This window comes from Idiotropiscis lumnitzeri, chromosome 1 (assembly GCF_059441095.1).
Source record: "Idiotropiscis lumnitzeri isolate Australia: NSW breed Sydney's pygmy pipehorse chromosome 1, RoL_Ilum_1.0, whole genome shotgun sequence".
In the NCBI taxonomy this organism is placed as follows: Eukaryota; Metazoa; Chordata; class Actinopteri; order Syngnathiformes; family Syngnathidae; genus Idiotropiscis; species Idiotropiscis lumnitzeri.
The window spans coordinates 4436821-4462530 of NC_142391.1; the positions used below are offsets into that span (position 1 = coordinate 4436821).

A 25710-nucleotide genomic window follows, 5' to 3' on the forward strand; every position below is an offset into this window, starting at 1 on the left:
CATGGAGACCAATTGGACGGACGAGGTGGGTTGAACCAGCGCGCGCGCGCGCACGCACGCACGGAAGCAGTGACATTTTGACTAGGAAAAAGCAGAAACGTGCATTTCTTCAGTGAATTTTAGTTGTCATGAGACAAAATGCAAAAGCATTTGTTCCACTGTACAACTATGCAGAATTCTGGGCCAGTCTATAGCGGTTGTTGGCGACGTGCGGTCCGCGGGCCAAAACTGGCCCGCAGTTAATTATATCTGGCCCGCAAGATGACGATGGAAAAAACGGACAATATGTATAAATACACATGGCATTAAAAGTGGCTGCGTATTGTCACGGTCATGTTTCGCAACAAAATAATGAGCCATTGCTCGGCTCCCGTGTTTCGTGTATGCAGCAATTTGGGTGCCTGTATGCGCAATGAAGGCACCTGATTTCCAGCATAACCCAAGTGATAATGTGATCACATCAGAATACATTCACTGAGGAAGAGACATTAGACACAAGACATTACTTTTGCTAGTTGCGCCCTCCGTAATTATTGGCACTCCTGTTAACTATTTTTCTTCTCAATAATCAAGAACAAAAAATAGCGGAAAATCCAACATTTAGTTCAAGTGCATTTATTCAGTGGGGGGAAAAAATCCTGCATTAAGAAACCTTTCACATCATGTGTGCCACAATTATTAGCACCCCTGATGTTAATACTTTTTACAACACCACCTTTTGACAACAAAAAAAGCATCTAGTTTTCTATGTTTTACAAAATGGCTGAGGGTTGTTCGACCTTTCTCATTTGCACAATCTCTTTAAATAATGCAGCGACCTGGTTAAATTAACCCTGTGCTTTTGAAATAGTGGGGCGGGTGCAGTGCGATGCTGGGGGGGGGCCTGGGAAACATGTTTTTTTTTTGGGGCCGTACTACAATATGGTGTAATTGCACATCCACTCCAGTAGATGGCAGTGGCGTTCTCCTTGTTCAATGTGCGCAAGGAGTATAAACTCTACTGTGTAGGTTTTTTTTGCAACGAAAATGCCGTTATTTATAGTTGCAGCGGAGAGAAGGTGGTGGGGCCGGGCGGGGGTGCAAATAGTTTTTTTTGTGCTGGGGGGTGCGTAACAAAATATAATTGAGAAGCACTGAATTAACCTACAGTAACAGTGATTGAAAAAAACTGTGAAAAAAATACATGGGAAGTGGACCTTGGAAAAAAATAATTGCAATTGTATCTCCCAAGATTCTTGGGAGGAATCCAGTCATTTTGCTTGGAGATAAACATAGTGGAAGTAATGTTAGGATATACTGTGTTTAAAACGTGAGGTTAAGAATTTTTTTAAGTGGGTCAAATGTAGAAATCCATTTGAGTCAGTCGTTCTGTAGAAAATAGTCACAGAAGAGCTGTCGCACTTCCTCGCCCTGACTGTGGTCGGTGTCACCGTCGACCTCGGCATAGTCGGGTTGCGGGCTCTCAGCCTCAGCCACCTCGGCCAGCCACTCGCCGTTGAAGGCATCGCCGTGCGACTCGCACACGTTGTGCAGAATGCAGCATGCCCGTATCATGGCGGGCACCACGTCCAGGCCGCAGTCGTTGCGCTTGCTCAGGCACTGCCAGCGCGCCTTGAGCCGCAACAGCGCCTCCTGGGCCACGCGACGGGCACGTCGCAGCCGCCGGTTGAAAAGGTTTTGGGGCTCACTAGGCGCCGCCGGGTGGGCTCGTGTGGCCCGCTTCTCCGGGTAGGCCTTCAGGAGCCAGCTTTGGAGCGGGTAGCACGGCTCACCCAACAGCACGTAGCTGCAACACAAGGGGGGACCAAAACATGATTAAAAATTGACGGACACAACATTGTGAAGCAACCGCGGGGCACAATCTAAGAAAGTTTAGAGAGTTTTTATTTTTAATTTATTTTACTTCACTGGGTTCGGAGTTAAAGGCAGACGTGGATGAACGCCAGGTCCTTTTATAACTTTTGCGTTCTCTCTGTGTGAAAGGACTCCATGACAATATTTACTTGAGTTGTCTTCCCATGAAGAAAGATGGCGCCACCGGTGACAGTCCGCCCTCCGCTGCGGTGGTCCACAGCAATGACTTCTGCAAGATCTCCGCCGGCTCGATCCCGCCGGGGAAACAGGCACACATGTCCCAGATCTGCCCACGACCGTTCACTGTCACCTTTCACATCAAAGAAAAGTAGCATGTATTTTTTTCGCCCATGTTTGCATTTTTTTCCCCTCCAAGTACCAAGCTTGTTAGTTGATGAAAACTAAAATTGAAAAAACACTTTGTTCACAAAAATAACATGAAAACTCGTGCTTTCAAAAATAAGAACTAACTTAAATCTACATTTTAAATTTGTAAAAATAACTACAAGTAACTATAACATAGCAAAAATAAAATGATGACAAAAATTATGGCTTCCTCCATCCATTTAAGTTCTCTATCACTGCTCTAAATTCTCTGTGGGTGTGATTGCAAACGGTCACTTGTCTATATTTGTGATTGGCTGGCAACCAGTCCAGGGTGAACCCAGCCGCTTCCAAGCTTCAATGGGCTCCAGCTCACACAAACGGGATTCATAGACAGCAGTACCCACCTGAGACAGCACTGAGAGCCAGCCGGCGGGGTTGATGTAGTCGGACGCATTGCTGGACGGCGTGATGATGGCTGTGTGCAGCGTGGCCACGGCAGCAACACAATGCGGGAAGCCCCACTGGGAGAGGAACAAGCGTGCCGACTCCTCCAGCTCGGGCTCGGCGGGTGGCCGCAGGTAGTCGGTACGTAGTAGCGCCACAATGCTGTAACACATGTCCCGCACACACTTGCACACGGTGGACTTGCCCACACCAAACAGGGCACTGATGGTGCGGTACTCCACGTTGGACGCCAGGCGCCACAGAGCCACCGCCACACGTTTCTCCACCGGCAGCGCCAGGCGGAAGCTGGTGTCCTGGCGCGTCAGGCGGGACCGCAGCTTGTCGCAAATATAGAAGAAAGTCTCCCGACTCATCCGGAACTTGTCCAGCCAGTCGGAGGGCTGGAATTCCGTCATCACCACTCGCTCCCACCAATCTGTGCTGGGAACGGTGGTCCAAGGGCGTGTGCGGATATAAGCGTTGGAGCGAATGCCCCCTGCTATCATCATCTATGGGGGAGGGGACAGAGAGACTACACAAATGAAATGGCACTATAAACTTTGTAGGAGAGCAACCGTTTATTGAACAAGACAAACACACATTTGCAAAATGAACACACTCGCATGGAGCCTGGAAGTGGTGCTAAAACTTGCCAAGTTTCTGAGTAACAGGTTGCTTATGTCACTCACTCCCTCCCTCATAAATTAACTGTACGACAATTTCTATGTCTACTTTAAAAAGAAATAAAACAATGTTGCTCATTATGGATCGTGCAGTCTGACCATCATCATTCTCCTCTGCCTCTGGAAGAAGTACTGTCGCTGTCTCAGGCGTCTTTGGATCTCGTTGCGCCGCTGCACATCTGCGTTGTTTACGTCCCGGCGGCGCTTTAGCAGCATGTAGGTCATGAGAAACGCGAAGGGCCGCAACCGCTCATCGTCTTCTTCCATTTCGGCGCGAAGCGGCGTCACATATTCGATTTAGAAATTATATTATTAAAAGCGATAGAACAAATATTTTAGTGAATGGAGATGGCATACGGATAGTTAAAAAAAAACTTCCGGTAATTCTTCTTCGGCTTGTTATGCGATGCGAAAGTACTTCCGGGTTCTCTTTTTCGTTTCAGCAACTGCAACTTCGAGTCACCATTCAGTCTGTCGCATCTGTTCAATTTTATACTTACTAACTTACATAAGTAACGTGGAAACACAACGCATCCGATTTCAATAGATAATTCTTACAGCGACAGAACAATACGGAACTGTTTTGTGATGTGACTTGGACGAGCTTTTCCGGGTTCTTTTTCCGGTTCATCGATAGCATTTAGCGCCATCTACAGGACTCGCGCGTAACCTTTTTTCTCAGTGATTCATGGGTTCATGGTACTGTATTTTAAATTTCTTAGTCGCCACCACATCTTGTTTTGTTTTTTTTAAATTGTTCAGCAAACTAGTCACTTGCACAACCAAATAATATCTGGTGTAAGATATCTATCTATCTATGGAAAGCGAATGGCTTTCTTGCAGCGGTGCAATGATTAATCAATTAACGCACAATTAATCAACTACCAAATTAATTGATTATATTAAATAATTACATGTTTGGGTAGTCCCCCATGAAAGCGGACTAATCCTCATTGTGGCCATTTCCTGACATGTTATGGGACAGACCAGTAATTGAATCATAAATCATGTCAGTTTGAAATAATTCCATGTTTTTGAATAAAGGCATGGCAATTAAAACAGACATCAACAAAATAATAATGCTCTCATCCAGGTATCATGCAGTCTATGTATAAAAAAATAGTCACTAGGATGATTCCGGGTAACAAACGATTCCAAAAACTTGAGTTTTGGCTGCACTGCCAAATATACCAAAAAATTTATATTGTTATATATTTTTTTAATTTCTGTGGAAGTAGTTTTACAGAGACCATCGCAAAACATAGGAGCCACTTGTAAAGGGACTGACTGGGAACCCAACTTCCATCATTTCATTTGTGGAAGGCATTTTTTCACAGGTATGTACAAAATGTTCGGTTGTCTTTGAGTAAATTAGCATAGCTAAAATAATAAATGAACATTTCCACAATGGTTCTGCCTTGCTAAAATGACAAAAGAGTTTGTTTACTAGTGGTACCATCGGAGATGGCTTTGTCTTTTGCCGCCCAGAAGTATGTGTGACGTCACAGTGAAAAGAAAGCTAAGAGACAACTTTCACACGAGCAATAAAGAGTTCCGCAGCGGCGTTCTCAAATTCCTTGGCATCCATGTGGCCGGCCGGGCCTCGCGCCTGCGCTTCGATTATGGCACGCGTCAGCTGGTGTGGCGACATCTTGGCGCTGGCCTCCAGGCGGCGCAGCGCCTTGATGCTGGGGGGGTCGGCCTCGCGCGAGGTCTCCAAAGCCTCCCTCAGGGCGCCCAGCACGGCTAAGCATGGAGCCCGCAAAGCCGGGCCCTCGTCCGGCTGGCAGACCTGGGCGTAGAGCCGCTGCGCTTGGCGGATGTAGTCGGAGAAAACGGCACATGTCAGCACGCCATGGTGAAAGACGCCATAAGGGACGGCCTCGTGGTCGTGGCAATGGAGGCGGCACAGCAGTGGGGCGGAAGTGGAGGCCGGGACGCCGCCCTCGCCGCACAAGCATCGGAGGGTTTGAGTGTACAGGCCACCGCTCACCCCGCCACCTGCAGCCCCCGCGGGGCCGTCATCATCCGCATGCCCAAAAGGTTTCGTGAGGCTCAGGAGGTCGTAAGCCACACGGACGTTGTTGCCAAATGCAGATCTGAGGTTTGTGACATTTAAAAAAAATAAAAAAGTTATCGAGTGGGATTACAGTTACAATACAACTGGGCGTTGACTTCGGACTGAACATTAAATGTCATTTAAAAAAATTTAACTATTCAAGTCTTTTTTTTCCCATGACATTTCTATTCGTGTAATGTAACAAAAACTGATTGAATTGGACAATTTGTTTTGATTTAAAAGTTGCGAGGGCATCGAATTGAATCATTCCACTTTAAAATATAGAGAAGCGTATCGAAACATTTTAGAGAATTTTCAAATAATTGGAGAGATGCACACCCTTAATATATACTTTATGTATAATCTCTGAAGAAAACGTCTCAGTCACATTCACAGTACACTCCAATTCTTTCATATTGTAAAATGACAAGAAACTCAGATTCACTCGAACTGCCTTGTAACATATTGGATATAATCAGAAGCCCACCGACTCAAACCAAATAGTTGTTCCTCCTTAAAATGAACTGTCCTTGAATCATATCGCACCCCCTACATCGAGATACATATCCAATCGGCTTTTATTGGGGATGCACCCCTGTAATATTTTTACATTTTGGATTTGCATTTAGTATTTTTTAGCATATTAAAAACAAGTTTAGTTATTTGTTCTTGGGTTTTGCAATTTAGGGCCACAGTGGTTTATAAGTATTTTTTCTACAATGACTTTTTGTTTTCTGTTTAGTTATTAATAAATGTAACAAGATAAGGAGTGTGGCATCACTGGTACCTCTGCGAGTGGTGGGCCAGCCGCAGGTGCCACAGCGCCCGATTGAGTCGCTGCTGAGCCCGGGCGCATCTTCCTCCTTCCCCAGGCGGGCCGTCGCTCTGACGCGGCTCCTTGAGGTCTTCGCCGCCGCCGCTCTCCACCACCGCGGCGGCCAGGCTGCCGAAGTGGTCGGCCAGGAAGCCGATGGGGTCGTCCGGCCGGGCCTCTACCATCTTAAGCAAGGCGCTGCGAAGCAGCTCTCCGACGCCAGCCTGGGACAGGAACTCGCGGTCGGTGCCCGGTCCGGAGGGTTTGGTGGCCGTGCCAGGCTCGGTCGCCATAGCGGAGGGAGACGACCCGGAACCGGCTGACCGGCGTTTCTCCCTGTCGGCCATGTTTGTTGACGTCCCCGTGTCGCAGCAACGGAAGTGAAAGGAGACCCGGAGAGAGGGGGTGGTGTTGGGGGGGCAAGGTTCGGTTATCTCTTAAAGGTACAGGACCTTTTTTTTAAATGCTAAATTTAGATTCATTTTGTAGAGGAGCAAAAGACAATTATAGTATTAAACAAAAAAAAAAACTAACGGTAATATTAACGTTCTTACTATTGTTTTGAGAAAACAATACAACTCGAACTTCAATCAAATTATTACTTTTGATTTTACGCAAATTAATTTTTTATCATTTCATTTATTTCACCACAACAAAAGTTATCTTATTCAAAGATAGGATCATTTGTTTTTATTTAATATTTTATCTATACATAATTTCTATCTTTGTATATATTCAATACTAAACACAAAATAGAATACATTACATGAGACGCAAAGCAAATAATAAATGTTATTTTTTGATTATCATTTAAGGGGGAACTATACTAAGTTGGATTTTGTATTTGTTTTAATTTGGTATTTTTATAAAACAATAAATAAATTTAAGAGAAAAATAATTAAAATATATTTTGGTAAAGGTGTAAAAACACTCGAAACACCAGCCCTTATTTTGAATGTGTGCACCAAATGAATTTTCCCCATGTCTTGGAGGTGATAAGCTGCCATCAAGTCAAATTTAGTCAATATATTTTTTTAATTCTTCAATTTTTCTTTCCAAAAACAAGTATATATTTTTTTACATTTAGATACATTTTTAATTCCGTATTTGCTGTCTCTTGTCATTTAATAATTACCGAATTTACCTAAGTGTGTAAAATTTAGTATGCTTTCATGCCAGACTGAGAAAACATTGAATGTGTTTTTGTATATCGTGTATGTGAACTTCTGGTTTCAATTTACCTAATGAAGCACAGCAAACCATACCCACCAGTTTTCATTTGGATTTTTTTTCATTTTTTTAGCAAGCCATCATTTATCCCTGTATTTTGTTTTTAAATGTCTTTAGTTCTTTTGCTTTTCAACGCTAATAAATGTAAAACAGATTGAGTTACATTGAGTACGAAATGTTTACATATTGTAAATAAAGCTGCCTTGCTACTTTTCTCCCATCTTGCAGGATAGTAAATTGACAACTAGTAAGATTTGTGCTTCTGTAACAGCTTTTATTAATACTGTGCGAACGAGTTCGACCGTCTTAAAGGTGCAGACACGGAATCAACAGCAAAGATGGATGAAGTTCCATTTAAAGGCGTGCAGTTCACAGTAACATGTTTGCAAAATGACGGTGGGTTTTCTTGTAACGTTTGCCGTCTACTTGGAGTGTTCAGCGTCATCGTAGTCGTGGACGCCGTTGGTGAACTCAGTGTGGTTGACGTTGGTGATCGCCTTCTTCGAGGTGGCCGTGTCGCTATGGAGATGCTGTGCGGACAGGAAGTGCCTCTGTAGCTTTTCCTCTAGCAGCATGTGACTCTGAGGGGGCAGGCTCAAACACGCCCTAGAAGTAAGAGATGTTTCTTAACTCATCTACTGCCATTGACGACTAAAGACGTCCAATATCCTTTTTTTTTTTTTTTCACTCAGCTGGTAGTGAATAAGTTAAAGACAGATGCAAGAAAAATGTATGTGAAGCCTTGTCGACTCATTTATTTGAAGTCCAATTAATGTGATGAAATTGGAGGCATTGGTTTAAGCATGGTCTTAGGCAAGATATGAGATTAACTTCATGATTTTGAAGCCTCATTTTATAGACCTGACAATTGTTTTCATCGTTCAATTTTTCACTTTACAAACGGTTTAACCAACACCTCCAGTCTCATCACATTATTTGGACTCAGGAATCATCTTGAGACCGATTAGCTTTGTATTTATTTTTCATGATGCTTGAGCTCAGTGGCGGGTGGTCAAGGCCTTCTCGGCTGGCCTAACATAATGAAGAAATCATGATCATATTTTGCACATTGATGTCATATTATATCCTAGTGTTGAATTTTTAGGTTAGAGTTTTTATCCAATCAGAATTCAGCAAGCTCGTGTTGCCAGGCAGATTTCACAATAATACCAGGCGCACGTACTATTCGTGCGAGGCCTTCAGATACAGTCGTGCGGGCGTCTGTTCTGTGCCTCAAGGGGGCTTCCGGAGTTGATAGACACTTGCGATAGCCAATCAGATCACGAGTTGGTTACACGAGCCTTCTCGCTGGGCTTATGCCGAAGGTGATGAACGCGTCTTGTGATTGGATACTCACTCGTGAGCGGGCAGCACTATGCGGAATCAACACATACAAAAGTCGTAACTGGCGATCGTTTGAAAATCTGAAAAGCAGTCTTGAGTTTTTTAAACCACAACGGCCGAAGGAGGGAAAAGCGTAGATTTAATTGCAGATACACTCGCAACGCCATTTTCAAGTCGGACTTTTCAAGAGAAGCTCGGTCGTCCAACAATCGCTCAGTAGAGCGTAAGTGTTTTTCTGTTCATTATTTCTCCAGGCGTGGTGTCATGAATGATGTTATCATGAGGGGGATTTATTCAAGTCGGACCAAGTAGGACTTCACTGAAGGCCTGCGTATGAAATGCACGGCCCGCCACTGCTTGATCTGTGTCTGTACCTCATGACGTTTTCTATGGAGGACCTCTGGCGGTAGAAAGCGTTGATGACGGGTGTCCCCGGCGGGACCAGGGGGGCCTTGCATAGGAAGGAGAGCAGAGCCAGGACGCTGTGGAAGGACTGGAAGTGGTCCTCGCCATCAGGCCGGAAACTGACGCGCTGACACAGCTCCGTCAGAATGGCCAAGTCCAAAATGATGGGGCTGGCCAGAAGAGAGTCCTGGTCGGCAAATTACGGCAAAGTCCAGCAATATTCAAGAGGAAAGTCAATTAAGTCATGATCTAAATATATAAGTCGAAATATCAAAAGAATAAAGTTGTAAAACGTACAAATTGAAAAATTAGTATTTGACGAAAATAAAAAATAACGAGACTGACCTCACAGGTGTTGTGCAGGACAATGGTGTTGAGGCCGCCCATCATTATCTCGGACGTGTATTCATCCATGGCTCGCTTGCTGTCTCCCACATACGGAATGTACTTAATCACCACCTGGAAGAAACCAGAAGATGGGCGTGCCAATCTCGTGCCATCATATTCAAAAAAAAAAAAAAAAACTTGAGGCTGAATTCCATTTTGGAAGAATGCTGTAATGTTAGAAAATGTGGAAAAGTGAATTTTTTCCAGATCGTGAATAGGCCAAACAGACATGTTGTGGAGTCATAATAAAATTTTGACACGTTTCACTTTTTTTCGTTTTAATAAATTTGCAAAAATATCAGAAATACTTTGAATTGGCATTATGGCGTGTTGTCTATGGACTTCTGAGTGGGAAAATTAATTCAAACCATTTTTGACGGCTGTAAAATACTTTATGGAAAGTGCTCCACTTTTTCTCCACTCAGTTTTTCAATTAACATTTTATTTCAACACATTTACAGACATTCTTTAATAAGCTGTTATGAAACAAATTGGTAACAGAAAAAAAAGAAAAAAAAATGACTAGCTTCACTTTTATTATTGATTTTTGTCATTTTAATAAAATTTTAATGTAATCCATTTTGTAAAAAAGTGAGCAGTTCATTTTTTTCTACATTTATTTTTTTGTTTTTAATACAAAAAAATTGTTTTGGAAAATTTTTACTCGCAGGCTACTATGTGTGGAATTTTAAAAGAAAAAAAAAATTTCGGGTTGAAAAAAGTGTGGAAAAGGCGAAGCAGTTTTTTTTCAGGTTTTTTTGGATCGTATTAAATTTGCAACCACTAAAATAAACCTTGTTCATGTCATTATGGGGTGTTATGTGCAGATTTTGAGGGGGGAAATATATTTATTCCATTTTGGAATCCTATGGAATAAATTGCGGAAAACAATTGAAGCTATTTATTTTTTTTGCATTTTTATTTGGATTTTTAATACATTTTCAGAAATATCCATAATGTTTTCAAAATTGTCATGTGTGGAATTTTGAAGAGGAAAAATAAATTAATTCCATTTTGTGTATCGTTAAAAAAAATACTTTTCCAACTTTGAATTCTTTTTAAATTTTAATACATTTGCAAACATAAATGAGGTTTGTGCATCTTAAATTTTTAACAAGTGAAGCGCTGTGAATACTTTGCGGAGCGCCAGAATTCGGCTGTTCATCCTAAATGTGTTTCACTCACGCAGTGGTCGGGCTTCTCCCCGTGGTCGTAGAGTACAGGGTTGGAGCGCACCATGTCGTCCACCACGTTGCTCTTGGTGATTTCCTTGGAACGGAATTGCTGCGGCGCAGACAGGTTTTTGCCATCGTTGTTGCCAAGGTGGTTGTAGCTCACGATAGAGGTTGGCTGAAAAAGAAAACAAGTGTTATTTGATGAAAAAAAAAAAATCGCTTTTTATTTTTTGGTGGTTTAATGGAAAGTCATTTTATGTAAATAAAGTCCTTATTAAAGTATTACTTTTTGAGGCAAAAGTCATTATTTAATGAAGTAAAAGTCAGAATTTTACAAGGAAAAAAAATATTTCATTGTTAAAGAAGTCAAGCCAAAAATTTCCTTGAACAATTGTTCTAGGGGCCCACACATTTTTTTTCAAATATGAATGAATTAGAAAAATCCACCCCTTTTTTTATTCATCGCAGACGGCAGCCATTTTTCAACATGGCGTCGACTGATAATGACATCACAGCGAGGGCTCGGCTTGCGAAGGTCACATGACCAAACGCAGAAAACAGGTGACAGGCGTTACCTGAGTCCTTCATCACTGTGATGTCATTTTCAGTCGACAGCAAGTGGTAGTACAAGACAAAATGGCCGCCCTCTGAGATGGATAAAATGGGTGGATTTTGCTGCTTAATTCATTTTCCACAAACGCAATTTTAAGCAGAATGCCGTGTTTGGAGAGAACATATTATTGTAAAGAATTATTTGGGGGTGACTTCCCCTTTAAGGATAGTGATTTTATGAGGAAAATGACAACTCGAAATTCATTTTACAAGAATAAAGTGGTACTTTTAAGATGAATTTTATATATTATAACTACGTGGGGAATGAGCAAAAAGTGACAAAGTAGTAATATTACAAGCGTACTGTTCAATTTTTATGAGGGAAAAAAAACCAAAAGTAGTAGTATGTCTTTCTGCTAGCTTTCACCTTGATGCCGGAGCTGACCAGGAAGTCCACCAGCACCGATTTGATCTTGGTCTGTCCGGACTTGAAGTCGTCCCCTCCGATGAAGACTCCCCGCTGCTCGGCCAGCTCCACGGCCCCCGGTACGAACGTGTTCTGTGGGGAGCCGTTGATGTAGGCGCACCCTTCAAGGATGCTGGCCACGGCGAAAAGAGTGGAGGGAGACACCTCTGAACCCCCCTGACCAAGGAGAGGGAAGGACAAAAACAAACATACAATCAAACAGTTAATTTGCTGACTTGAGGAATTATACTTAAAAAAAAAAATCACGTGACGTCACAAGACAAAAATTGAAGAGTTCAAATATGGGATTGGTATTATTAATTCAGTATTCTTACCACTAAGGCCTGAATGATCTGGATTTTTTTTTTGGTAAGATATTCAGCTGAATAAATTTCCGCTAACTGATTAATCAGCTAATTAATAAATAAATTAATTAATTAAAAAATTAAAGGAAGAATAAATAAATGTATAAATAAATGTATGTATAAATAAATATAAATATAAATATAAATATAAATTATTTACAATTTTATATTTTGTCCTTAGGTATTCAACTTAACAATGGAAAAAATTTGTAAAACTTTTTGGTGTGTAAAAATCAAATCTAATTATCTTTGTCTTATGTTGCAATGTCAATGTATTAAAAAAAAAGACCGAAATATTTGCCATATTAAATCCTGTGAATAATATGGACCACTCAAAAACTTCCTTAAAAAGTTCTTTTCCTCTACTTGAGTAGAATACATTCCCCCGGTATTGTCAGAGTGAATTTCTATGAATGAATAAAGATTCAAAATATAGCACTTTTAAATCCAGTTTAACAATTATGATCTTTTCCCATACCTTTAATTAAAGTCTTTCAAAATCATATTTTTGAAAATCTTGTTCTTGCACTATGAGCTCTTTCAGTAATTTTGATAAGTTATTTTATATTTCCTGTTTTTAAATCTCTGAAACTCTGTTACTGGACAGCAATTTCTGCCCCAATCCTAATTTCTCACCTGGATGGCAGCCAGCAGGTTATCTGCCGTGTCGTTTATGCCCGGCACGACGTCACAGAAGCGCTCGGTTGTGGCGGTCCACACCACGATCACTTTATCCACTCCACTGACCTGCCGGAAGTCGCAGATGTCCGCTCGGATGCGCTCCACCTGAAAATGGTTTGTCGCGTGAACTTCAGCCGGTAGCTCCGGTACCGCTAAACAGGAAGAAGAGCTTTAGTGTAACCTGCTCCGACATGCTCCCGTCGAGTATGTTGTCGGCCCGGCTCTCCTGGTTGGCGGCGATAAATTCTGGGTTGTAAATGGACGGTCTGGGTTTCATGACGACCATATATGGTCGCAGCTGCTCTTGCAGTGACCAGTCCAGAACCTGGGCACGCTCCATTGCCCTTCCCAGATCCAGTGAGGAGATATCCCAGCCTCAGAACACATTCAACATGGCAACAGTAAGTCAAAAATGACTAACAAGGCAGTCGTCTTTTTAGAAGGGAAATGCGGGTGCATTTCTACATTTAATGACTTATGGGGACTCTAAAGTTGCCTTGAGACAAGGATTCAAGTGCCGTCATCTCACCTGCCCTACACGCAAAAAAATTGACATGGACACTCTCTACCGTCAAAGACGATGTCGTTGGGGTGCACCATGGGTAGCAGATCACAGAAGGGCACGTTGACCTCGCCATCAGGCCCTGATCCCACACACACAGTGGAAGCATGCAGCAGTGACCCAAAGTAGTTGGCTTTCTGAAAAGAGAAGAGATGACATCATAGGGCGAAATATGCGCTACATTTCACGGTTAAGATTTACACAGGCCACCAAATGCCGAATTTCGTCAACTGTTATGACACTGAGATGTAGAGTATGGCATTGGTGTAATCAGTGGTGGGCGGTCGAGGCCCCCAAGGCCTTCTCTGATGGCCTAACATAATCAAGAAATCATGATCATATTCTTCACATTGATGTCATATTATATCCCAGTGTTGAATTTGTAGGGTAGAGTTTTTATCCAATCAGAATTCAGCTAGCTCGTGTTGCCAGGCAGATTTCACAATAATACCAGTAGCGGGCTCTATTCGTCCGAGGCCTTCAGACACAATCGTGCGGTGGTCTGTTCTGTGCCACATGGGGGCTTTCAGAGTTGATAGACATTTGCGATAGCCAATCAGATCACAAGTTGGTGACAGTGAGTCTTCTCGCTGGCCTTATGAAGGTGATGAACGCGTCTTGTGATTGGATACTCACTCGTGAGGGGGCGGCGCTATGCGGAATCAACACACCCAAAAGTCGTAATTGGCGACCATTCGAAAATCTAGAATATATTCTTACTTTTTTTAAACCAAAATGGCTGAAGGAGGGAAAAGTGTGGATTTAATTGCAGATACATTCGCAACGCCATTTTCAAGACGGACCTTTCGAGAGAAGCTAGGTCGTCCAACACTCAGTCAGTACTGTGTAAGTGTCTTTCTGTATATTATTTCTCCAGCCGTGGTGTCATAAATGATCGTATTATGAGGGGGACTAAGTAGGACTTCACTGAAGGCCTGCGTGTAATTTGTCTGATAACCTCTATGATGAATAAAATTTTTAATCTCACACAGTTGTTGTTTCTCACCGTCAGTCTGCTACTGCTGGTATGAAGCGTGATCGGACTCGCCGAAGCTTTGCGACATGAAGCTAAAACATAAAGCGCATGCCAGTCGTGCTCTTTCGTCATCAGAGCATCCTACTTCAGCCAGGTTGTTCCGGGAATAAGACTTTAAGAGTTATTTCAAGTGCCCATTTCATGTTTTTTTAATTTATTTATTTATTTTTATTTTAAATGCAACCACTTGTCATGGTGATACTTTGATGTAATGAACTATCGACTCTAACGGACAATGCCTTCCCCAATTACACAGTTAAACCAGTGCTTCTCAAGTAGTGGTGCGGGCGACCCTGGGAGGGCGCGGTGCGATGCTGAGGGGGGCGCGTGTGAACCTGGGGAACATGCTTTTTTTCCGCCGCACTATAATAAAGTGTAATTGCACATCCTCTCCAGTAGTTGGCAGTGGCGCTCTCATTGCTCGTTGTGCGCAGCGAGTATTAACTCTACGGTGTAAGTTTGTTTTGTAACCAAAATGCTATTATTCATAGTTTGAATGGAGCCCCGAGGCAACCCGGAAACAAATTTGCCAATCACGGGCAAGATATTAAGAGCGGCAGGTTCACTGTTTCCATTGCTGGAAATTTGAGGACCTCTCTCACCTTGACTCCAGTTTTTGTGTTCCAGGTGAGCTTCATCTTGTTGGCCAGCACGGCCGCGGTGACCGTGGTGCCGTTGTTGCCACCCCAGCCAACCAGCATAACCCCCAGGCGGGGCACGCTTGTCTTCGTGCGAATGGTCATCTCAGTGGAGCGGGGCGTCACCTATTTGGCATCATGTCAGCATGAGTGCTGAGGACATTCTACCAGAATTCAATTTCAGGTTTAAACTTACTGTGACCATGCTGCCATTTTTCTGCACGGATGTGGTGTGGTAGGAATATTGAGCTTCGATGTGTGTGTCCGTATACTTGACATTGGGACTGTTGACATGAATCTTCACAGGCATATTTGATGAGTCTGCAACAAAAAACACACGCAATGTCAAGTGAACAAAGACTTCAAATTGTTGACTCATGCACTACCAGCCGAGTAAAAAAAAAAAAAATTGGATCTTTGACGTCTTTATCCGTCAATGGGAGTGATTGAGTTAAAAAAAAAAGTGCTTTGGAAACGGTGAAAACCACGCCGTGCAGATCTGTGCGTGGGGTGCAAAGATGCATATGTTAAGTTTTTCTGAAGCCAACACTGGAAAAAATTTCATGAATGAAAACTAAATGTTAAGAGGAAAAACAGTAATAGTTTTAACAGAACAAATGCACAAAAAGGTTGTAGAAAACTCAGTTTTATAAAACTAAAGCTGACATTACGAGGATAAAGTCTAAATAGTGTGATTTAAAAAAAGGGCAGTTTAATGAAAATAAAGTTGTAATATTACACAGGAACACTGTTGAAATATTTAAAGAAAACATTTTTAGCTTTACAAGCATTAAGTATAAAAAAAAAAATCAGTTCAATCAAAGCTTTAGAGTACCCGACAATTGGAGGACATTGCTTCTGGGAATGCAAAAAGGCACAATAGACACCTGACTTCCAAACCATTTGGACCAGAACCGAGTCACTGGAGCCATTTAGAAGACAAGATGCATGGCAGCTGGCAACAATGGACATTATGCAACGCAAGCTTGTATGCCAGACTTTAGTTAGCATGGCAAGAAAGGTCGTGTTGAATACTGCCCACTTCTTCAGACTCTCGCCAGTGGAATTTTACTGATGCCGACATGCAGCCTCACCAAAAGCTTCTTTCCTGATGCCATTTGGGAGTTATCGGAGAGGTTTTTTTGAATGGTGGATGAAACCCTCAAAAGCAACTCAACTCAGTTCGTGGAAAAATATAGGAAATTGTAAAAAAAGTACGATAGACACAGAAAATTTAATTCTGATTTTTTTCCCCTCTAAATATATACAGTAGCACTGTACATGTTTGAAGATAAATGCTGAAAACATATGTAACGACTGAGAACTATGTCATACTCACTTGTGGAGATTTAACGTTACATTTTTATTTCAGGCTTCATTTTTGGGGGGGCGTGGCTAAAACTGTGCCCAGTGACGGACTTGTGCATCAGGTCGGAGTCCCCTTCCGACAATAAAGAAAAACTTGAGTGCCTTTGTTTATGTCAGTGGTTACCGAGGAAATTGTGAATTACTTTTCATTACTTGGCCCACACCGGCTGGCAAGCTAGCTAGCTAGCTAGCTAGCGCCTCATGTTGTGGTGTGGATAGCCCTGCAAATGACTCAGGAGAAAATATTCCACAGACCAGACGATTTAAGAAGATTAACTTTAGCGGTTTAAAACACGCAGGAATGTGTTGATTTTACGCATTTAACGGGCACGTCCACAGAGTTCAAGAGCGGAGAAAAGGGCTTTATTTTTTTTGCCCCCACTTTTGAAGTCTCATTTTTTTCATTGGCGAATTTTTTTAAATCATTAAAATTTTGCAGGGTTGTTGTGGTGCGTCAAATTCAGTAGCTATTTATTTTCACTTGCCAGGTACAAAAACGTAAAACGCAGGAAAGGGTGGTTCCGAAATAAAAGTACGACTCAGGCGTGATAATGGGAACTGATCGAAAGTCAACATTAAAAAAAAAGAATCAAGAGTAAACTGTCATGTGTAATGCAACAATGCACCTAAAGAGAGCTGCAACAAAAAAAAAATCATTTTCAAGTCAATTCACATCATACATCATTCAAAATCAAAGTCATTTTTTAAACATGCAGCGCGGCCACAGTTGGACATTATGGAATGTATACCGGTCGAACGCAAGAGCTGATTTTTCCACACGCGGACACATAAAATGAAATCGGAATTTCAATCGCAACCTTAGCAAATGACTTGACTACGAACAGTGATGCTTTCTACGTACGTGTAAATGTTGCGTGCGCGTCTTGCTGCTGCTACTGCTGCTTCTTTTAAGGTGACCAAGTGGGAAAGTTTCACAGGCTTCCAGTCGCCTGGCGACTTGCCAATGAGCTTTCTCCGGACCCCATCGCCCCTACTTCGCCTCTCGAGCGCCATCTAGCGTGCACGGACTGCTTACTCTTGGTTTGAACAATACTTTCCATCTGTGAAAAGGGCTCATGCGCATGTAAAATGCAATTTGATGACAACGCAAAAATGCTGAACGGAAAACCAACATTAAGTCATTTTATGCTCGCATTTTTTAAATTTGATTGTCTTGCATGACTTTCCCCAAATGATTGCACCTAAACTCACGTTGTAGTATCAGCCAGTCGACCAGCAGGTGCAAACGCACCTAAGCCGTGTCTTTCAACTCGAGGCGAATGATATTGCAACTTAAAAATATACATTGGATCCCCGCGAGGAATAGGGATCAATCCTCATATCATTGACACCCAATATTTTGTGGGGAAAATGCTCAAAATTTGTTAGTACACTTCATGGTGGTTTTCTGTTCAGCCGTTTTGTACCGTCCTTGAATGGAAATTTATTTTAATAGGGAGGGGTCCTTTATGTGGTTACTTTGTTATTTTGTTCAAAACCTAATTCATTATAACGTTAGGATCGCGGCTCTTTTGTACATGCATTAAAAATGTATTCTCAAAAAATAAATATATTAATGTAAGGTAGTGGCGCAGCACGTTCAGGTTGCATTAACACAACGTATTTTACATGCATGCACGTATTCTGTCAATTAAATTGGCATTTTGTGATACATTTAGTTAGGAAGTGCGTTTTTCTACCCACCCCCACCCCCAAATAGCTCCCGTGGCATTTAAGTTGTAATTAAATTATTTCACTCAATTAAAAAACACACACCAGTCAACGTTTTTTTCTGTAATTTTGAGAAATGTGTTACAAAATGTATGTAAGACGTAAATTATTTTGGCGCTCGTTTTTCATGTCAATTAAAATAAAAAGAAAGAAAAACAAATCGATGACGTAATCACTGCCGTTCGTTCTGATTGGCTGAGCGCTCGTATACGTAGAAACGGTCCGGAAGATGTCGCTCAGGCCAGTCCTAAAAAACTTCCGCCTTAAGTTGTAAAGAAAACATAGCTGCTAAAAAAGGGCTGTTTTCGGACGACGTACGCGCCCCCGTTTAAGGAGTCCGAACACAGGTACAGCCAAGCACACGCTTCACACCTCGCCGCACATCCGCCGTGTAAGCACTTTGGCTTCGCTTGTTCTCCTTTTTGCGGGGCCACATTTGAGCGCGGCCGAGACAAATGTTACGCTTCGCTCTCGCTAAGCTAGCACGGCTAGTACGTCCGCCGCGCTAGGGTGAACGCTAACACGTTGGCTATTCCTCTACCGATCCACTCGGGCTTTGTAAGCCGCAATTTGTCATCGGAACACGGCTTTTTTTTTTTTACATTTAAAGCGGTGTATGAGAGCCGTATCGACCGTCTCGACGCAGTCACTAAAACGTTACAGCCGGAAGAAACGTCGGCTACTTTCGGAGCTAGTGCAGCCTAGCCGCCGCTAAGAGGCTGGGTTCAATGTAGGCTGGGAGAGAAAAGCGTCTTAACCGAAAATACACGGTTGTATTAACGACACGGTCAGTGTAGAAATACGTCATTTTAGTTCGCAATTGTGGGAAATTTTCTTAGACTCTTACTTTGTTTTATATCCAAAAGGGTTGGGATTTCCACACGCCGGCAATGTGGAACGCTTCCAGTTTGCGAATTTTTTAAATGACTCGTCATATTAGCTGGTTGAAGATACACGTTGGCCTGCCACTCCCATCTCTCACCGTCGCGCGCACACACACACGCGCCCCCCCCCCCCCCCCTCCCACACACACGCACCCCCCAAACACACGCACCCCCCCCCCCCCACACACACACACACACAGTTCTGAAGAGGCGTTACAAACCTACGCTATCATTTTGAGCATGAATTGTAAACCAACAAGAAAATGGACCTTTGACGAGGTTTTATTCATGTGTTCACTTAAATTCCGTTTTTCCCTTTTGTGTGTGTGTTTGTGTTTTTTTAAGGCTTCCCTTTCCTGAGGCCATACTTCTGTTTTATTAAAAGAGCGTGTATATGTGCAAGTGTGTTTGTATGTGAGTGAGCTTGCGTGCGTGTGTATGTGTGTGTTTGTGCGTGCGCGTGGGTGTGCGTGTGTGTGTGCGTGTTCCCCCACAACCACCATTTGACCGTGAGCCACTCCTCCCTGGAGGATGACAATGGAGGAGATGAAGAATGAAGCGGAGACAAACTCCATGGTATCCATGACGCTCTACACCGTGATGTATCCAGTCTTCAACGAGGTACAGGGCAGATTTATTTCATAGATCATGTTAGTGTTGTTTTCCTTTTTAAGATATTATATCAAAGTTGATGTGTCAAGGAAGGAACCTGAACTTGCTGACTATTTTGAATGAGGGTTAGACATTAATTGATTTCTCAATATCTAACATATTTTTTTTTTTTTTTTTTTTTAGATCTAGATGCCACAAGATGACTGAAAACCATTTTTTTTGTCGTGACAAATAAGTCTGTCACGTGGCGCACAAAGAATCACTTTAATTAGATTTTGAAACTGCATAATGTTACACTGGCTTAAATATTTTTCAGACAAATTCAGTTATATTTAACTTTTAAGTATAATACATTTGGGTTTCACGTGTCTTTAGATGCGTTTTTTTTATTGTAACTGTTCAATACATTTAATTTATTCACACATTTATGTACAGTGTTAATATTCAAACTGTGCAGAATGTTGCAGTGACTTACTTGGCTTATTTGTATTTTGATGTTGGTGGTACTTGGAAAACATTTTTTTTTAAGTGATACTTGGTGTAAAAGGTCTGAAAACCACTGGCCTAAATGAAACCGCTCAACTCACTTCAACATAGACACTAAGCTGCCACTAGGTGGCTCCAAAATAATTACTTGTCGTCTAGGTGAGTTTTTCAGGAAATCACAGCAGATAGTCCCAGAAAAAAAATTACAATTTCAATTCATGGAATTTCGATGTCCATTACTTACCCTGTACCCGTTTTGCTTTCTGCTTCAGCTGGAGAGGATCAATCTATCGGCGGCTCAGACGCTCAGAGCGGCCTTCATCAAGGTAAATATAGGAGAAAAAAATATTGCCATTTTGTCACTAAAACCTATTATTATTACAAAAATCAGTATCTAATACAGTATGACCAGTATTACCATTGCTTAAATGTTCTTACCAGATTATTCTATGAAGATTTAGTCACAGTATAATGAGAACAGTGGCGCTGTTCGGGTGGTTGAGTGGTGGTCTCCCAACGTGGAGGTTGCGGCACCCGTGGCACTTGCAACCTTGTCAGTGTCTTTGAGCAAGATACTCAACCCCAAGTTGCTCCTGATGCTGCGTCATCGGGTGAATGATGCGCTTTGAGTACTTTGAAAGTAGAAACTTGATAGTCCACTGTGTATTATAATGTCTACATTGGAATCTTGATTTATTTTTAATATATACATTTTAGGCATCCAAAAATGTTACTTGGAGCACTGTGTTGTATTTATTAATTCTTTGCCCCTTACTGAATTCCTTGAAAAGTCGTGATACTACCAGATATTTTCATTGGCATTTATTTGGCCTCTGTATAGTTTTTTTTTTTTTTTTTTTTTTTTTTTCATTCCATTGTGTGGGCTATATAAAATACATATCACTCAAAATTTCCATATTTTATGTAATTGTAATGAAAATTGCTGTCTGGATAATTTAGCACTATAGAAAATAACCTGTAACTCAATATAAATTTTAGTTGATATCAAACACGGCTTGTGTTGGATATGAATGTAATGTCTTTTTATAAATCAGTAAATCGTATTGTTTAAATCCGCTGCCTGTGGTGCTTGTAATTCGTAAACTGAAATAAAAAAGAAAAACCTTAAATATATAATCAGTAACATTGACGTGACATACTTATACACAAATATTAAATCATATTTAATCAACAGACATCAACATCAGGTCTCCGGTGCCAATAGTTTTATTTTTTTTAAATAAGTTTTGAAACGTACGGACATTAGCTCGAACCGCAAACTCAAATTATTTGGAGTCCCAAATCATTAGATTTGCGAATTTGCAAATGGCGAACCGTGATTAGGCAGGGGTTCACGGTATGACACACCAACAACTTCCATGTCCTTTTTTTTTTTTTTTAATTCAACAGGCGGAGAGGGAGAACCCCGGCCTGACTCAGGACATCATCATGAAGATCTTAGAGAAAAAGAACGTCCAAATCAACTTCACTGAATCGCTGCTGCGCATGGCCGCCGATGACGTGGAGGGTGCGTACGCAGCACGTTTTCACTGCATACTCATCCCCACCCTGCCTGTGATCCCGTCCCGCTGATCAAATCACTGAACCAAATCCTCTCGTGCAGAGTTCACGATCGACCGGCCCGAACAAGAGTTCCAGGACCTGAACGACAAGGCTCGAGCGCTGAAACACATCCTCAGCAAAATCCCGGACGAGATCAATGACAGAGTACGCTTTCTACAGACTATCAAGTGAGTGCCATCGCTGGGATTTGACGCAACTTGTTGTTACTACGCTATACTGTACTCATTTTGTTGGTACTTGGAGAACAAAAGTATTTCAAGAACTACTCTTCTAAAGCATCTTCCCTTAAACTTCTCAAGTTGAGCTTCTGTGTTTTTGTTCAACCATTTCAGGCAATGGGATTGACGTTTTCATATGACTCGTAACATCCTTTGGTGTTATCACTGGCTCGTTTGGAGGAAAGCTGCTTCACTAGTGACACTGCACTTCAGTATAAAACTTATCCAAATAAAGGTGCAAAGGAGTCACCATAACGCAATGAAGCAATAATAAATATGATTTTTTAAAATATTTATTTCTCGTTTTAATTCACAATGAACTAAAAGAAAAGAAAAATCTATCCATTCCTGTCACCAAAGTTTGACATTAATCGCTGATGTCTCTCTTCAATGGAGAAAAAATAACGTCTGAGAAGGGAAAAAAATAAAAATGAAACTTCAAACTTATTATGAAGAAAACGACAAGGTGACAATCGTAACAGTATTAACCCGCCCCCGCTCTCACAATAAGGGTTCGTTCAACGTTGCAGCCGGTCACAGGCATTTCCCAGACGTTCGCAATGTTCAAAACTTCCTGGCCACATGAAAAATGTCTGCGATCATTTAAACTCTTCCCGAATGTCTGCGACCTTGAAAGAACCCTGACAAAAAAATCATTATCGGCCACTCTCGCGTGCGTCTCCAAACCTCTGCAGCTCTGTGGAATATGGACTGAATGCCACCAAGCTGCAAAAGAAATAACTCAACACAAATGTGACTCATGTGTTTCACACTCCTTTTAACTATACTTGCATGAATCTTAAAGTTCACACTGGTCGTTTTCATCCCTGTGCAGAGACATAGCCAGTGCCATTAAAGAGCTCCTGGACACGGTCAACAACGTCATTAAGAAATATCAGTACCAGAATCGCAGAGTGAGTAATGCCACCTTTTCACGCTTCAAATATTCGTTCTTAGCGTGCCTTTAATATTTCCTCATTTATGTGCGCTGGTCAAGGCCCTGGAGCATCAGAAAAAGGAGTTTGTGAAGTACTCGAAAAGCTTCAGCGACACCCTCAAAACGTACTTCAAAGATGGAAAGTAAGTGTTTTTTTTTTGGGAGGGGGGGGCATTGTCATTATTTAAAATGCAACCAAGAGCATAACGTGGATGTGGATGCAGATGGTTTTTGATCGTCATGTGTTGCGAAGGAAAGCGCAAAGTGTAAAGTCAGCCATGCCCTGAAAATGCTTGGCTTCAGAATCAGAAAGCCCTTTATTGTCATTGTACTCAGTGTGCAACGAGATTAGAGAGCTCCCCGCTCCAGTGTAATACGATAATAATGTAATTAAATATATTAATTAGATTGATTAAATAATTAAATCGAAAATAAATACCAAATTGGATAAATAACAACACATCACGTTGCTGTTCTGCAAGGTAAGGGTGGTCGTGTGTGTGTGTGTGTGTGTGAGAGTTCAGCATGGAGATGGCTCTTGGGAAGAAACTGTTCTTCAGTCTATTAGTCTTTGATTTGATGCACCTGTAGCGCCTGCCAGAGGGCAACAGGTCGAACTGGTGTGAGCGCGAGTGAGTATTGTCTTTAATGACATTGAGAGCTCCGCTGATCTTCTGCGCTGTTTTGACTGTCCTCTGGAGGCTCACTCGGTCTGCCTCAGTGCAGCCGCCGTACCAGGTAGAGACAGAGTAGGTCAGCCGGCAGCAAGACCAGCAGCAGTTTCTTGTCCAGATTGAATTTCCTGAGGACCCTCAGGAAGTGCAGACGCTGGTGGACCTTCTTTATCACTGCTGTGGTGTTGTGTGTCCAGGTCATCGGAGATCTGTACTCCCAGGAACGTGACTGTGTGGACACTCTCCACACACACGCCTTTGATGTAGAGAGGGGTGGCACAGTCTGGTTCCTCCTGAAATTGATGACGATCTCTTTCGGTTTTTTTTGCAGTGTTGCGCTGTATGTCTTCACACCAAGCCGTTAGTCTCTGGCGATCCTCCCTGTAAGCTGTCTCGTCTCCTTTTGAGATCAGATCGACCACTGTTGTTATCGTCAGCAAATGTGACGAGATATATATATATATTCATTCATCCAGGTTAGGGATTGTCAGGTTTTTCTTTCTGGCCTCAGCCACCTTTAGTAACAGCTCTCCCACAAGGCGTCAGGGCATTTAAACCTGACAGGATGGACTGCTATTAGAACCTCATGATGTAATAATTATTAATGTATAGTGGGGAGGTTTGTGATAAATAATAATTAAAAAAAAAAAGCTCAGAGGAGTGTATAAACACTCACAATATTGTTTAAAAAAAAAAAAAAAAGCACAATATTGTGTTTTTGTACATAACAGGAGTGACAAAGAAATAGGCTAGGCCAGTTCCTCTTGGCTCAACGACGCGAACTATTATGGTCTTTGTAGTTCGCAATGATGCGTTTGGCCGAAGCAGGTGAAAAGTAATGTTTTTTTTTTTTTGATGACATGAAGACGAGATCGTTGAAATTTTAATATCACAATTAGATACCAAAAAAAAAAAGGTCCTGTGTTTCCCCCACCTGTCATAACGCAGTATTCTGGCTAATATTGCAGATTGAATATGACATCGCCGTGCCCATAGACTGAGCTTGTGAATGTTACGTGATCAAACCCAGAAAACAGGCGAGCTGTGACGTTCGCAAGCCGAGCCCTCGGGCACTTTGAAAGTGTGTGTGGTTTCCGCACAAAGGGAGTGGCCATCTTTGTAGTCTTGATTTCGTCACCGCTTAGCACTGTTTGTCTTTTGTTGCCAGGGCGATAAACGTCTTCAACAGTGCAAATCGACTTATCCACCAAACCAACCTCATACTGCAGACCTTCAAAACCGGAGCCTAGCACAGTGAGGACCACGCAGTCTGGGGGAACCTGCCACCCAACCCTGCGGATGGTGGTAATGGAGGGGTGGGGGGTGCCTAGCAGGCGGGCGCTTGGGTGGGCAAGTGGTTGGAGCGCCTGACCCATATTTGTAAATTAGGAAGAGTTGATTTTAGGGTTTGGGGTCAACAGTGGGAGAGACTGAAAAGTGCCATTTGTGTAGTCAATGAGGATTTTCCAGTCTCCAGCTGAAAGAGGCCCAAAAGTCTGCTTGTTTGATTTTATTTGGACACTTTTAATTTATAACCCTGATTTTGTTTTTTTTTTGGTTTTTGTTGTTTTTTTTTCGGGGAGGTGTTTATTAAAGACTAATTGCCATTTTTCTAATATATTCATGTCGATCATTTTACGTATAAAAGAAATGGCAACACTGCAACAATCATAGCTATGTGCGAGAGACAGCATCCATTTCGTGTCCTCGTCGCTCGAGAGGATTGACAGGCCAAGCGAGGCGGCCACTTTAAGACCCTGATTTTCATTCCTTTTCGCTTATCTTGACGACCGCAACGCCAAATGACTTCCAAGCACAGTGTTGTGCACCTTCTTATAATAATAAGTCATACAACATTCCCTCCTCCTCAACAGAGTGTTAGCACGACGAGACGCTCCTCGCTGTCGGGGGTTGTAAAGACAAGAAAGAAGTTCTGTATTTAACTGATCCTGGTTGCAAATGTTCAATAAATAGTTTCCAAATGATCACTTTATGCCAGTGCTTCTCAATTATTTTCTGTCACGCCCCCCCCTACCAAGAAGAAAACAATTCGCCCCCCCCCACACCATTTTTTTAAACTTTTTGTATGAATGCACATGTTCATTGTATATTGATGTTAGATTATGTCAAAATGTCCCTTAACAAAGCTAAATTTATATATTTTTGAGAACTATTATTGAGAGGATATCGAAAC

General features: G+C 42.0%; 4 protein-coding genes across 6 annotated transcripts; 1 reads left to right on the forward strand and 3 right to left on the reverse strand.

Annotated features, from left to right (window-relative positions):
• Positions 1–599: 599 nt before the first annotated feature.
• LOC148342852 (uncharacterized) lies at positions 600–3908 on the reverse strand. Its single transcript, XM_088311656.1, has 4 exons — positions 3408–3908; positions 2586–3134; positions 2004–2164; positions 600–1786 (listed from the first exon to the last, which is right to left on the reverse strand). Exons 1-4 carry the CDS (start codon positions 3573–3575, stop codon positions 1360–1362), a joined length of 1305 nt encoding a protein of 434 aa, XP_088167782.1. The 5' UTR covers positions 3576–3908; the 3' UTR covers positions 600–1359.
• Positions 3909–4318: 410 nt separating this feature from the next.
• Positions 4319–6573, reverse strand: tpgs1 (tubulin polyglutamylase complex subunit 1). Its single transcript, XM_088305674.1, has 2 exons — positions 6155–6573; positions 4319–5407 (listed from the first exon to the last, which is right to left on the reverse strand). Exons 1-2 carry the CDS (start codon positions 6526–6528, stop codon positions 4828–4830), a joined length of 954 nt encoding a protein of 317 aa, XP_088161800.1. The 5' UTR covers positions 6529–6573; the 3' UTR covers positions 4319–4827.
• Positions 6574–7664: 1091 nt separating this feature from the next.
• LOC148342854 (inositol-3-phosphate synthase 1-A-like) lies at positions 7665–18993 on the reverse strand. Of its 3 annotated transcripts, none has more exons than XM_088311739.1 (11): positions 18969–18993; positions 15219–15343; positions 14987–15148; positions 13356–13485; positions 12968–13161; positions 12742–12891; positions 11702–11917; positions 10733–10897; positions 9506–9619; positions 9130–9347; positions 7665–8017 (listed from the first exon to the last, which is right to left on the reverse strand). In XM_088311739.1, exons 2-11 carry the CDS (start codon positions 15330–15332, stop codon positions 7834–7836), a joined length of 1647 nt encoding a protein of 548 aa, XP_088167865.1. In that variant the 5' UTR covers positions 15333–15343; positions 18969–18993; the 3' UTR covers positions 7665–7833. The 3 variants fall into 3 exon arrangements, with proteins under 3 accessions (XP_088167865.1, XP_088167849.1, XP_088167857.1); XM_088311723.1 differs by lacking the exon at positions 18969–18993 and adding an exon at positions 17253–17410; XM_088311731.1 differs by lacking the exon at positions 18969–18993 and adding an exon at positions 16362–16384.
• On the forward strand, positions 18314–25509 carry LOC148342855 (programmed cell death protein 10-B). The gene is made up of 8 exons (XM_088311751.1): positions 18314–18468; positions 19351–19626; positions 20376–20429; positions 21514–21631; positions 21728–21854; positions 22741–22819; positions 22903–22985; positions 24685–25509. The coding sequence occupies exons 2-8, from the start codon at positions 19537–19539 to the stop codon at positions 24764–24766; spliced, it is 633 nt and encodes a 210-aa protein (XP_088167877.1). The 5' UTR covers positions 18314–18468; positions 19351–19536; the 3' UTR covers positions 24767–25509.
• The last annotated feature ends 201 nt before the right edge of the window (positions 25510–25710 follow it).